Here is a 14,099-nt window from a genome sequence, read left to right as displayed (position 1 = left end):
TGGGAGCTCATAAATTTGCAGCTTTCCATGATTTTCTTTTAAAATTTGTTTTGCTCTTCTCCAGAACACTTTACACGTGTAACTTCACACAGAAGAAAAATGTTTCCTTACAGAATGGTTTCTTCCACAGAGAAATTTATGTTTGCACAACACCTGGTACAACGAGGTTCCAGTTTGACTGGCCTCTGGCTGCTATCACATTGCAAAGGCTTGATTAAAACTTAGGAAGACGAGTTCTTCAAATTTCAGTGACAATCTCAGGGGATTCCTTTACTATTAGCACAGGAATTGATCTCTTCAAGAACAATTATATTGATTTCTAAATGTTTGCCATGCTACATCTTTGACACTAATATGGTAATTGCTTCCTCAAATGGCTGGAAAGCAAACACTCATTCCATTAAAACAGGAAGAGGCAGGAACAGGTCATTAAGTATATTGAAAAATGTCCATGTTAAAAAAGATGCCATGTAAGGCCAAAACCAGCAAGAGACCAGAAATGGGGATGGGAGGGTTGCCCTTCAATAAAAACCAAAGAGAAAGTGTATTTGTTCCCAATTGTTTTTAATCAGACTCCGAGAAAGTAATGAGAAGGAATGCTACCAACATGCAAGTATGAGAAAAACAGGGCTGAAAGGATCTTACTGTATGTTCAAAGTCAAAACCATTTTTTTAACTGCTATCTCATGAAAAAAACTACAGATCTGAGGAAGCTCTTGAGACAAAACAAGACCGTTTTCTGGGTCATTCATCACCATAATGATTATTAGCAAAAGCACAACAGTAGGGTTTTTTTTTCCTTATAAGCACTACAGGTGCCAAGAACAACATAACCACATTTCATTTGGAAGTGACAGCAATTGTTCTTTTCATCTAAGTATATTAAATTTAATATTGATCCTGGAAATCAAGAATAAGGTTCTTCCCCTGGTCTATTACAGAGGGTGTAATTCAACAGGATTTGAAATGGGACAAAAAAATAATCACAAAACCTGAAAAGTACTTTGGCAAATAATTTCTAGATGGTTCTACAAAAAAAAAAAAGATCAAAAGACAGTGTCCCATTTATAACTAAGAGCAACAATAACTAAGAAATATTTTCCTGTTTCTGGAAGGTCTAACAACAAATGACCAAGATTCGTTCTTGTCTTCCTTACCTACTTGAAGAACAGTACCTTCAATTTTATTAAAGCATACCATCACATTACTATCAGTACTTCCACTTCCAAGACATGCAGAAAAGCATCTCTACTGTGAGACTAGCAAAGCACCCAGCTACCAGTCCTTCTTTTGCGGTCTCCTTAAAAGCTAATGTGATTTTGTTTTCCAGATCCTAAATTTTGATGCTACGATTAGCAGAGCATTTCCAGGTGGTCTGAACCACTGCTTTGGTAGCTAAAGTGTGTCAGCCCTCAAAGCCTAATGTTTCCTGGTGGTTGTAGCCTCCTCCATAACACTAAGTATTTCCAGAAGCTTTTATCATCTAATAACTAAGAATCCCAGCCACTTCCTGCACAGTCTCACATGCTTTACTACCTAAATTCACCTAGGATTCAATCTGTAGAAAAAGAAGGATTTAGCCAAACTGTAAACTGGTTCAAAGCCAAGAGGAGAGATGACTGCACAACTGCACTGGGAGAAGCAACCAGCAATAGCAGTGGAAGCTGACCAGGGGGAACCCTAGCAAAGTCAGGCTGTCTGTTACCACTTATCCTCAACTATTTATTTTTTTTTCACCCTCACACTAGCACTCCTTCACATGCCCAAGTCATGCAGCAGTTGCACAGTAGGTGCAGGGTCAAATTTAGGCTGGCTGCATTCCCACAAAAAACAGTCTGTCCGTATGCATAACCCACACACGGAAACACTCTCAGCACCCCAGGGTATACAAATGAAACAGAGCTCAGTACTTGCTTCATGCAAGTCATACAGGGGGCACTCAGCTCAAATATAAATTTAAAAACCCCACATCTTTGTTAGCCAGGTTTCTTTGCCCCTCCCCATAATGATCTCATTAACTGCTGTGGAGTTAAGTGGTAAAGCATGTGGCTTGGAGGAGAGTTAATAGCTGGGCCACCTCCCTTCAACGATGGGTGGGGTGGTGGGGAAATCCCAGCATCATGGAAATTTGGTAACTGCAGATGCTCACCTTCAGCTGCCTGCCTTTTTTTTTTTTTTCTTCCCCAAGCAGGTTTGCTTCTCTCTTCATTCACCTAAACCTTGCCCAAACTGGGGGTTTGGTACAGTGTAAAGATTTCTTTCTGATCTGTTTACTACACTGCATGTGAAGAACACTCTCCCAACTTCGATCATGTCTTTATTGAAAAAAAAATAATTACTCAAACCTTGCTTTCTTCTCTCCTTTTTCTGACAAAATGCCAACATTATCACTGCTGGATTGACTCTATCTCTGCATGCTTACTATGAATCCCACGTACCACCTTGTGTGGCAGAGACCCAAGAGCTTCCAGAGCTCCGTGCAGTCTGGGGATCTCCAGCACTCCGGAAGACACTTTCCAACACCCTTACTCCTTCCTTACCGGATCCGGTCAGCACCAACTTCCTGCTGCACCCAGTCCTTCCACTGCTCTCCAGGCTCCCTCCATCCCACCTGCCCACCAAGGACCTGGATTTACTGTGAGGCTCCTTTCAGATCATTACCTTCCGTTCACCTCTTGCCTTGATCACGATGGATTTCCACAACATCAAAAACATTAATGGTGCCAACTGCACAAGAGCCCAATCTTTTACCAGGTGAAACCCACAGTGTCTTGACATCTCTTTTAGACTTAGAGCTGGAAGCAGACCTTGACTCTTGGGATTACAAATGCCTCTGGAGTCCTGGGATGCTGCTTGAGTAACTGCACTGTTCTGGCTGGTTGACAGATTACAGCCTTTGAGGTTTATCATGCATTACTATTTTTAGCAAAGGGTGAGGACCCTTAAAGTACTGTCCAGCAAGAAGGTATTGAGCCACCGTTTCTAGCCTTCCTTGCAGTAACCCATTTAAGGTGACACTGAGACTAAGCGATATTGGCCTATAGAGTAAGTAGCTTTTCCGAGAGCTTTGCCTAAGCAGCTTTCCTGGATAGGAAACTGCTAGTTGTGTGCTGTGCCAACTCTCCTCCAAATCAGATAAAGGGCCAACTTGCTGACAAACAAATAATTTATAGGCAGCTTATTCCACTGCTAAGTGGAAGAGATCTCATTGCTAGTGAGGAAGGCAGAGCAAACGCTGGGCTCTCTTCAACCACCCCCTGCTACCAGTCGTTCCTTGTTTGTGGTTGTTCTCTTAACATGCAGAATGAGGAAAAGCATACTGGTTCCTATGCCAAATCCTTTGAGGTTCACGGACCAAAGAAAGCCTCCTTGTATAACATCCAGTTTTCGTGCTGTTAGTGCAGGTTCTGCAGGAAGTGAAAAGGGACTTTACAAGTAAATAATTTGGCACAGAGTAGATGGATCTCTGGGATTCCTCTCCCCTCACTGTTTAGACACAACATAAAAAAATACCTTTAGTAAGACAGAATAAATGTTCTTACCAGTCCTCATCCCCTCAAAATTGGAGCAGAATGAGTTTTCTGCAAGCTTTTCAACTTGTACTTCCTTAGGAGAAATTAATTTTCAGGAAAGTATACATGCTCGAAAACTGATGCTTAAACTGAAACTATGTAGTAGTCTCTGTCAGCCTCCAGAGATGCACTGTTTATGTATGAATAGTGGATATAAATGCCAAACAGATAATGAAAAGCTCTGCTGAGAAGCACGCAAATCTCTATGTTCACATAATGCAACACATAATAAAATAACTCAACAATCAACATTTTAAAACTTGGTGCCTATTCTTACATGATCAAATATCAAATCAAAGAGGCAAAACTATAGGGTCTTAGTTCTTAAAAGCTTCAACAGGACCCTTGGGATCACTAACCGATCCTCCATTTCTATAGCTTTGAAGATCCAGACCATTTTTATTTAGGCACTTAAATGCAAAACTGAAAGCCTAAATGTAATTGTCCTAGTTTGGAAACTTTGGGCACAGCTACGCTCCAGCAATACAGATCTTGTTTTAATGTAACAGTGACCAAATGCCAGTCCCCACTCCTGCTGTAGCCTTTTGTTTCACAACAGTTAAAAGCTCGCTCACTGGAAGACTGGTAGTTTGTCTACTGTATCAAGCTATGTTTCCAGAGCAGTCCACTCCACAATGGATTTACAGCAACATGCTCTGTTCAATGCTCCATTTTAGTATAGAAGAGTGATAGCTATGAGCCCTGCATCTGCACAAGCAGTTTCCTTAGCACGGCGGAGCTAGGCTGAGGGAGTAAAATCTACAAAAATCCCTGTGCACAGGAAAAAAAAAACACCTCTTATGCGAGCAATGTGCAAGGCTTTGTATGAAGACACTGTTTTGCAACATCAGAGGAAGTTCGCTCTCATTGATAAGGTGTCGGTTGGTAAACCATCTCACCACTAAAAAACTCCAAGAGTGAAAGGGAAATCCCCAGGGTAAAGCAGAGCTGAAGCAAATGCCAATTATAAAGGAGCTTCCTCACATGCGTAGCCAATCAGGTCATCAGAACACTGGAAAGGAAACTTGAATTTAAAAATATATTATCTGGTTTGCAACACCGAAGCCAAGGGGCAACCACATTTTATTTATATGTGCATACAAATATATTTAAATAGAAGCAGGGGGGTATTTTTCTCAAGAATATGCAAGATTTTAGGCCCCATAACTCCCTTGAAGGTACAGTTCCCACTTGTAGTATAGCACTGTGTAGAGCTGCCCAAAAATAATTGGAGAGAGATATCCATTTGCTTATAAAACAAAGTGGGTTTTCATCTGACTCAAGAATTCATGATTTCCACTACACTCCACATCTCAAACTACTTGAGGGGGGTGTGTATGAAAGGCTTAACAGTCCAGTGACTTTATCAAAGATCAACACTGGGGAATTTCTAGATCTGCACATGGCAACTTGATTTTCTATCCTCCTGAATTTGTCTTCCCTCATCATCTGACAAACTTTTAGATGGTATTTAATGGCGCAGGAATCACCTATTGCTGTTGACTACGATTCAGCTATTAGTTTAAGCCTGTAGCTGAAACATTGAAAAGAAACACAAAGCCAATGTAGGTATTCACAGAAGTTAGCACAATTTTGGTAGCACTTCTTGGGAGAGAAACTGAAAAAAAAAAAAAAGGTTCAACTGAAATTTATCTAACAAAGATGGTTGCATTTGTTTGGAGACTACTGCTCATAACTTAAGGTCTCCTGTAAATACAGTAATTAAATTTATTTTCAATTAAATTAAATAAACCATAGGCACCAAATTTATGAGTTAAAATCTTTGAATATGCAGCAAGTAAAACAATAAACAATTCATGCAGTTATGTCACTACTTTTCCTGGAGGCAGTGAGCCTTCATCAGTGGTCTTAATACCTTTCTTGTACTGCAAAAGAAAGAAATAAAAACTAACAGACTTGCCACTGTCACTATACCTGCAGAAATACTCTGATGTACTGGAAAAGGAAGGGAAAAAAAGGAACCTATCTGACAACCATAACATTTCTCAGACAAACTTTATCAATAAACTCTAAATTTCTTGTGCCTTTTGGGATTATATAAACTACAGAAATTTCAGTAATCAAACTGCCTCCAAAAATCATATAAACAGCTACCCTCTGTTTTTTATCTCATGACTGTCAATCCGTACTTGAGCTACCTTTCATAATTTTGCCTTTCCATCTCCTAACTTACATGGGGGAAGACTATTATCACCTGTGTAGTCCATAAGGGCTTACTTGTGACAAAATGTTACTTGTGGAAGTGAAGAATCCTGTCTCTGGAGGAACGTATAAATGACATTTTACCCTATGTATTCTATAAAAAACACAATAAATCCAATGATCTCTTTATTGCTTATAGGGGCCTAGAAGAGAAAGGTAGTATCTTTTATATCATACAATCAGTCTGTAACAAGATTTGCAAGATAAGATGTTATGATCATTAAAGACAGGCTATGCTTACATGCACAGTAATCAAGAATCTATTAATTCAATTTGTTTCCCCTCCTACATCCAGTAAAGACTAAAACACTGAAGTCTTGTTATTACCATGCTCCCTGTAATACTGCTTTCTCTGCTGACTGAAGCAGCAATTCGAGTGACACAGCCTAAACATCTACAAGTCTTGAATTGTTCTGTTTCCTGTTAAAGACTCAGATGAAGACAGAGACTTAAAATTACTAAAAAACACTTGAGGATGAACATTAAATATTGTCAGACACATTTACTTTGATCCAGGTTCAAAATGTTCAGCAGTTACTGGATTATCAACCTGTCTTAAAAGCCAAGTAAAAAATAAAATATAGAAAACACTTTCCCCTGAGTAGCAGAATAATGTAGTTCATGATGTAGCCTGGTGGGTTGGCTTGCTGCCCTGATAAAAGACTACTGGGAAAAACAAACAAAAGAACCAAACAAAAAAAAGGTTAAAGTTACAAAATTTAAGTGGCCATGGAAGTTATTGTCTAAAGTGAATAGCAAGCTAGATTCAGGCATCTGAGCGATTTTCGAAATTCTAATAAGTACCCCTTTAGACTGTTGAGCACAAAACTTAAAAAAAACCCCAAAACACAAACCCAACGCCTTAGTTTATATTCCTCTTTTTCACTGAGCCTTGCAAAATGGAGGTGGAAGTGTTTTAGTCCAATCTTTACTAGGAATACTGAAAATTAAAATAGAAACAAATAAGATTTTCCTCATTCAACCAAAATAAATTACTCAGCCCTAAATTGAACAGAAGTGGTTTTTAAAAAAGATTTAAACATGTTAATAAGCACTTTCTGTGTGAAGAGACCTCTAGTTAGAATTTCACCCTTATTTGCTGCTCAACTTTTCAACCATGCCTGACTGATCCTGATTAGCCAGCTGCACTGCTGAATCCCAGGTCAAACCGGTACTCAATTAACAGGATAACAGCTTTGTTCTGTGCTACAGCTTCTTTTGAGCAAGTTGGCCAAGCTCAACTGCAATTTGCTTAGCAGTTCACCTGCCATGCTGGCTAGCACTCCAGAAGGAATTGAAATTCTCTTCATTAGCCTTCTCTAAAGGTAGCAACATTTAAACAATGCTAGTATCCAGCCAGTGTGCATTCCTAATTCCCCTCAGAGTACTGGAGTTATTTGGTTCATTTCAACCAACTCTTCAAGGTTTCAAGGATATTAAAGTCCCAAAACCTTAGGAAAAAAATAAGAATTAAAAAAAATAAAATCAGGGAACTAGGTGGAGGCAAAACACTTCAAAAAGATAGACCACTGGACGGAAACTTGCCATCTGAGTTATCTGTTATACCAAGCCCCATGGCAAGCAGGATGGGCAACAGACATGTGCTTTAGAGGCAGTCAGACCTCATCTTGCCTCTTTCCGAGCTGGAAGTATGAGAGGGAGAAATTGGCAATACTTAGGAGAAAAGCAGAGTGGTCACAGGGACCTCAAGGCAGAAGCTGGTGCTACTGAAGTGTGTGGGCAGGCGAAAAGCAGTAGACACGGATCCAGAGGAAGCCAGGTCTGACAGCTCTGCTGTTAACGAAACACCTTGGCTAAGCACAGGACTGGCTCGGACTAGCTGAGATCAGCTATCCAACCTCAGGATTCATGCTTTGACCACTACTAGGTACTTCTAAATTCGCACATCTTTCTCAGAAGGGCAGCCGTGGAATAACTGGTCCCCTGGAAGCTTGTTCAAGTTGCTTTACAAGTCAAAGTCTCAGACCATGCTACATACCCTGATGTTGTAGTACTGACATTTTCCTCATCCATTTCAATTTCTGAAATTCAGGAAAATTCTATTGATGAAAAGGAAACAACAGAGTGTTCAGAATACAAAGGATTTTGGCAGGGGATAACCCAGAGGTAAATGTACATTCTACAAAAGATCTCATGGTTACAATCTGTGTACATAATGTATGGAAAAAAAAAAATTTAGATTGCTTTGTCCTGCCTTCATGCCCCCAACAGAGGAAAGGAAAAATTGTCTTTTCCTCTTTTAAAATGTTATCAGCAACACACTCCACTTAACACAACCTGCGCTTAGAACAAATTAAAATAAATCTGCTCACTACAAACCACAGACACAAATCTCCACACATATTTAAGTATCCCAGAAAGTTCACACTGAAAGCTGGCGGCTATGCTCCCCTGGGACAGCAATTACTCAGCACAGGATCATGCAGAACACCTCAGTCCTTGCCTCCAGAAGCACGTTGCAAAGCTACCACACAACTTGCTCAAGCACCAGAGAGCATGAAGCTTGTTCCTAGCTCTTAGCCATTAGCACGGATGCCCAGAAAGCAGCTTTGAAGTAAGTTTGCCTCCCTCACTGATGAAAGTGTTCAACAAAAGCATTTCACTTGCACACTACCTGTTTTTCTGGGTCACTCCTGCTAACACACCCCTTTGTATGCATAGTTCAGAAATCTTTAATTGCGAAGCACATGTAAATTTGTAATTAGAATAAAATCATATAATTTTACACAACAGTTGCAAAATCAGTTGCTGATGTGTCTCACTTTCTGCCCTGCTGGTTACAGCTGTCAGGCAGGCAGTGCTAATGAGCATAGTGGAACAGGGGCTGGGCAAGATTGCGAAATCTCCTTCATTAAGAGGCACTCAAAGCTGGGCTGGTGGAGGTCCTGAGCAACCTGCTCTAACTGGATGTGGTTTGAGCAGAAGGATAGACCAGATGGTCTCCTGGAGGTCCCTTCCAACCTACATTATTCTATGTTTCTGTGATAACCAAACTTCTCCTGTCAGACATCAAGCAAGCAACCTCCAAAACTTCTCTTGCAACTAGGTACAGCTCCTTCCTTCATATACCTGCACTTAAACAGCTTCCAGATGAACTAACGGCCAACTTTATCAGCTGTGTTTGTCAACATAACAAATTGACCAGTCTGTCACTATGGCATACAGCAGTAGCAGATCCACTATCAAGAGATTGGGTTTCGTTTTGCCCTAGACTCAACCGTGGGTGGGTGCTTGCTGCTACATGTGTGTATTGACATTTGGAGTAGTTTTCACTTCTGCCAAGCACTTGTGGGAAAAAAACTGGGATCTACAGTTGAAATAACTGAGTATTACTGTAATTCAAACAAAATGGAGCAACAAAAAACAAATTAAAAATGTATGCAATAGTAATGAAAGCCAAAGGGAGTTCTGCTGATCACAGAACTTACATAGAAGCAATCTCAAAGACAAACTTGGTTCAGAATTTCCATCTATAAATACAACCAATCCCACCTGTCGTTCTTCCTCAAGACGTATTCTCTCCTCTTCTTTCCGCCTTTCCTCCTCTCTTTTTGACTCAAGTTTTTTCCGTTCTTCTCGCTCTGCTTCTTCAGCCTAAAAAAATAAATTAAAAAAAAAAAAAAAAAGCAAGCCAAGCCTTACTCTTCCTGAACATAATTTTTTTAATTTTGTGTTGTAAGCCCATGGAGGGGCTTCCTACTGTCTTCCTAGATGCATGTTCAGAAAGAAACAGTAAAGAGAATAAGAAAAAAAAGTCATTATCATTTAACTCCCCCCAGTCTTCAGCATACTTAACGTTATGGTAAGTTTAGAAATTACCCTTCTCACTTGCATTATCTGTATCTCAGTAAGGGTTTAAGCTTGGTAAATGCCTATGAGCTTATTACTATGGTGATATTAAGTAATATTGTATCATGGCATTCCATTTCTCCTCACTTAAAATTTAGTTAGAATGGACTCTAAGGAGAGGAAAAAAAAATGAAAGGGGAACATAAAGTCTGTAAACCCAAGTACATTCAGATTCATCATTAACCTGGGCAGAATCTCTTAAAGAAAAAGCTGTACTGGCCTCTTCAAATAACTTTATTATCTGTTTTTAAACCAAACCTAGCAAAGAGATTGTTGCAAAATGGGGAAAAAATAAAAAGGGCATTTAAGTGTATTGTTTAGAGACTTTTTAAGTTGTTCTTCAGTCTCTTCATACACTTAAAATTGAAAACTTTCAAATGGAGAATTTGTGGCTTTGCATGTTTCAGAGAGAAAGACCTCACCGAGGAATTTATCTGTCTACATGGGAAAATAAAAATCAGCATGTTTTAAAATGAAACAAAAGATTCCTCACTCCACCAACTGATGCTTATCTAACTTCATTCGACTTTGCTCAAATTTTCCACAAAAAAGTGGCTAATTAAACAGAATGAATATGGAAAGTAATGACAAAATGGTTAAAGCATAGAGTGACAAAAGGATCGTAATGGAATTTTATATATAACATAATAATAAAGTTTATTACCAAGCGCCCTATCAACAGGGCATACCACTACAGTGTAAAGCAGAAACTGGATTTAAACTTCAGATGACACTAAAATTCTCAAGATGTGATTTTACTAGCTTTGTTTAGACCATCTACATATGACATACGCTAGTAGTTTCATAAACCCTGTCTTTTTGTAAGGTGTGTCAAGTCCACCCTGCACTCCAGCCCCTGTTATGCAAAGGTTGTTTGAGTTATATCTACTTCTTGCAACCCTGCCTTTCAAATTACAGAACAATACAGAGCTCACAAAAAAAAAACCCAGAACAACTAAAAGGAATTAATGCATAACCTGCTGCCATCCATGAGCACACTTTGGAAAGTAAGTTTCAAAAAGCCTGTTGTTTCGCTGGAATTAACAGCAAAATGCTGGGCAAAACTGCAAAAAATGCAACAGTATTTAAGCAAGTACGTTTACACACAGATTTAAGAAAGAACAACTGAGAAGCTACAGTGTGTTCGCTCTGCATACTTGGTCTCTCTTTAAGGGCCAAACTTCAACCAAAAACTGTCTGCATCACAGACTTCAGTGGATTACAGGGTCTGCTTTTCATCTCTCCCAATCCATAAAAACAATAAACATGCCTAAACATAGATAAACCCACACAAAGTTTTTGCACTACAAGAGCACATGAAACACTACTCTGAACGGCCCTGGGTTTTGGTCACAGACCCAGTGTTACAAGAATGCTATGTGGGCTTGAGTGTATTTTTAAGGGGAGACAGTACTGAGATTATTGGATGTTTCTACTGGCTTGCAGCTTAAAGAGAATTCAAGAGTTTAACTCCTCTCTCCTCCCCACAAGAATGCCAGAGAACCTAATGGAAAGAAAACAAGACACCATTTTCCATGGCTCTCTTGGGATATGACATAAAAAGGTGGATTCACGTTTTTAAAACAAAAATACAAGCGTTGTAGTGATGACACTGCCTTTGCCTTTCTGGGGTGTCTGTCATCACCAGTTCTTTGCTGAGTACTGCTATTCAGGCTCTGCTCTGGGCTCTATACGTGGCAGGAAATGCTTACCTCTCTCTGTGCTTTTCTGGCTTGTTTCTCTTCTAATTTCCTCTGCTTCTTTGCTCCAATTTTCCCAGACACCTGAAATTCTGGCACCTCCTCAGCATCATCTTCCTCTGCAACATCGCATGAAAGAGTAAAAACCAAATTTTAAATCGTCTGTAAAAAGTCCCTTTGAGAAACTTCACTGCTTCCTAGGAAAGCAGCAGCAGATGAAAAAGAGACACACATACATTTCAGACAAGACCTATTAGATGGAAAAAGGCAAAAAAAAAATCACACGAGACTGCCAAAGCCACAGAGAAGTAACAAGGCAAACACACACTCAAGAGAAGCCAGAGGTAAAAATTTATTTGATCTTTTGAAGGAAGGCTTTTCATAAACATTACCTGCTTTCCACAATTAAAACATATACTTTCTTTTATACATAAAATGCACTAGTGGTTGTCATTATATAACTGCTTAACACCCACCTGCAGGGACTTTCTTCCTAGTTACCTTTAAGCTTAGCAATACAGACACCCAGTCAAAAAGCGGAATTCAGAGGCATGCCATTCATCCACTAGTTCTAGCCTGATACAACTAACCTTCAAGGGAGGAAGGGGAAAAAAAAAAAAAATCCCTGAAATGCAAATCTTGGGCTTGACTGCAACAAAACTACATGTAAATAGTTCCCTGTTGTACGACAATTGGTTGTTTATAATGATTTCTGCAACTGTGAAATATGAAAGTGTCATGCTCAAATGATGTGCAAATGCATTATATTTCTGCTCACTCAGGGGCTAAGTAAGACTAAAGAGCTTTTAAAGACTGCCATTCCCCCCCGCCCCCAGTGTCTCATGAACATTTGGCCACTTTATTTGCTAATCTGAATTAGCCCTTGATGCTACCACATAAGTACTGTGGATTGACCTCAACGCTCAAAGAGAAATTATTAGCTCACTTCATGAAACACTACACAATAGAGAGAGACTCATGTGTCTGAATCAGATGGTGGAATCAAAAAGAAAGATCTTTGCCACATGAATCCCTCTTTTAGGTAAAGTAGTTTATACTTTGAGCATCCACACTGCTGTTGCACTTGATGCTGACTTCAGATCCACACACTTGAACTCCACTGGGTAATGTGAAGAACGGCACTGCCAGCTCCTGCTATCTTCCTGAAATACAGTGTTTATTTAGGGAGGGAGAACAGGAAGAGTGTGCAGGGGAAGTTCTTCCTCAGTTAAGTTTTAGCCCTCACCATTGGCGGGGGGGGGGGGGGGGGGGGGGGAACAACAACAATTCCCCACCCACACAGCCCCTGAGCCCTTGGTTTCTAAGACTGGGCGAACAAGAAGAAAAAGCCCATTGTGTCTGATAACCAGTTTCATGAGAGCCTGCAGCAGCTGTACCTGGAGCTGACCATACTATGGCAATCACCAGAACTGGTTTGGTAGGGCTGGTGCCTGGGTGGGAGCTCTCTCCAGAGCACCTGGTCCCCCTTTTTGGGAACCTAAAAAGCTGCTATTAAAAGAGCATATGGATGAACGAGACTCACCCTTCTTTTATACGTAGACTTAGGTTTGAAACACCCTTGTTTTACTAATTCCAATACACAGTATGGTAGTATGGTTAAGCCACTGAGACACATCATCAGAAACAAATGTAATTGAGAGCTGTGTAGGTGGCTCAAATAACTTAGCTGTTTTCAGGATATGGAAGTTAATATGAGGCAGGCTTGCTGAATTGGGCTTCAGAGAATTACTGGTATCTGATTACTGAGATTATCAAAAGGGTTCCCCCTTCCTACACCATAAAGAGAGCAACAGGGGACACTCAGGCTTAACACAGTTACCTCTACAATTTTGCTGAAGCTTAATATAACTTTATTTATATTTAAATACCAGGCTAAGGGGACTTCCAAATACAATGGGTGAGCAACCCAGCTTTAGCAGTTATTACTCCAAAATTAACAGTTCAATACTAGCATTATTCTTTAGAATATTATTTCTGGAAAACACCACAAATATAAAACACCATCTGTGACACTATTCAACCTGAGGCTCTGAGTGCTTTCCAGATTTCATCTATATTAAGAGTACCTGAGCCAGAGGTTTGGCAGGAGTCTAGAAAGGCTTTGAAAGCCTTTTTCCAGTCCTGGATCAAACACGTCTTTGTTCAGTAGCATTTGCTTTCCTCCCGTTTGAAGCATCTGATGTCATCCCTTAAGTACCACTTCCTCCAAGCTTTTTCTAGTGCATGGAGTTACATCCAGCAAGACAGACACAGTGATGCAGACACAGCCCATGATTCAGCAGAGCTTTAAAGGTCAACAATGCACTAAACCTGGGTGCAATTAATATGTGCTAAATAAACCTGAACATGCTGACAAGATATAAGCACATGGTAAAAGGATTTGCTGAACCAACTGGTTATTATAGCAAAACAGCTGCACCAAAAGCAGAGTGGATGCTGCACGCAGCCAGCGAGACTTTTTTTTTTTAAACATAAAGAAGCTATCGTTTCAGCAGCTTTTAGCAATCACTTTTCACATATTCATAGTTGCCAACACTAGTAGACCTGGTGGGGGCTCAGTCCATGGGAACGTGCACTCCATCTACCCCTGTGCTTCAGATGTGATGCAAGACATTCAGTTAATTGTGCTCACTTGTTGTGAAAGTGGTTTGTCATCACCCAAAGCACTACAGTTGGCCAGCCTGCGTACATACTCGGTTGGGAAACCTAACAA

At 40.1% G+C, this 14,099-nt stretch overlaps 1 protein-coding gene across 1 annotated transcript in view; it reads right to left on the bottom strand.

Moving 5' to 3' along the window:
• DDRGK1 (DDRGK domain containing 1) overlaps positions 1-14,099 on the bottom strand; it is a 41,814-nt gene that overhangs the window by 12,159 nt on the left and 15,556 nt on the right. The window contains exons 3-4 of the mRNA XM_075030502.1: positions 11,378-11,484; positions 9,162-9,410 (exon numbers count right to left, since the gene is read on the bottom strand). Of these exons, the coding sequence (XP_074886603.1) occupies positions 9,162-9,410; positions 11,378-11,484 (356 nt within the window). The remainder of the gene's footprint in view (positions 1-9,161; positions 9,411-11,377; positions 11,485-14,099) is intronic.

Source organism: Buteo buteo, chromosome 1, assembly GCF_964188355.1.
Source record: "Buteo buteo chromosome 1, bButBut1.hap1.1, whole genome shotgun sequence".
Lineage (NCBI taxonomy): Eukaryota > Metazoa > Chordata > Aves > Accipitriformes > Accipitridae > Buteo > Buteo buteo.
The sequence above is the reverse complement of the archived record's forward strand: the minus strand, read 5'-3'. Positions and strand labels throughout refer to the sequence as shown.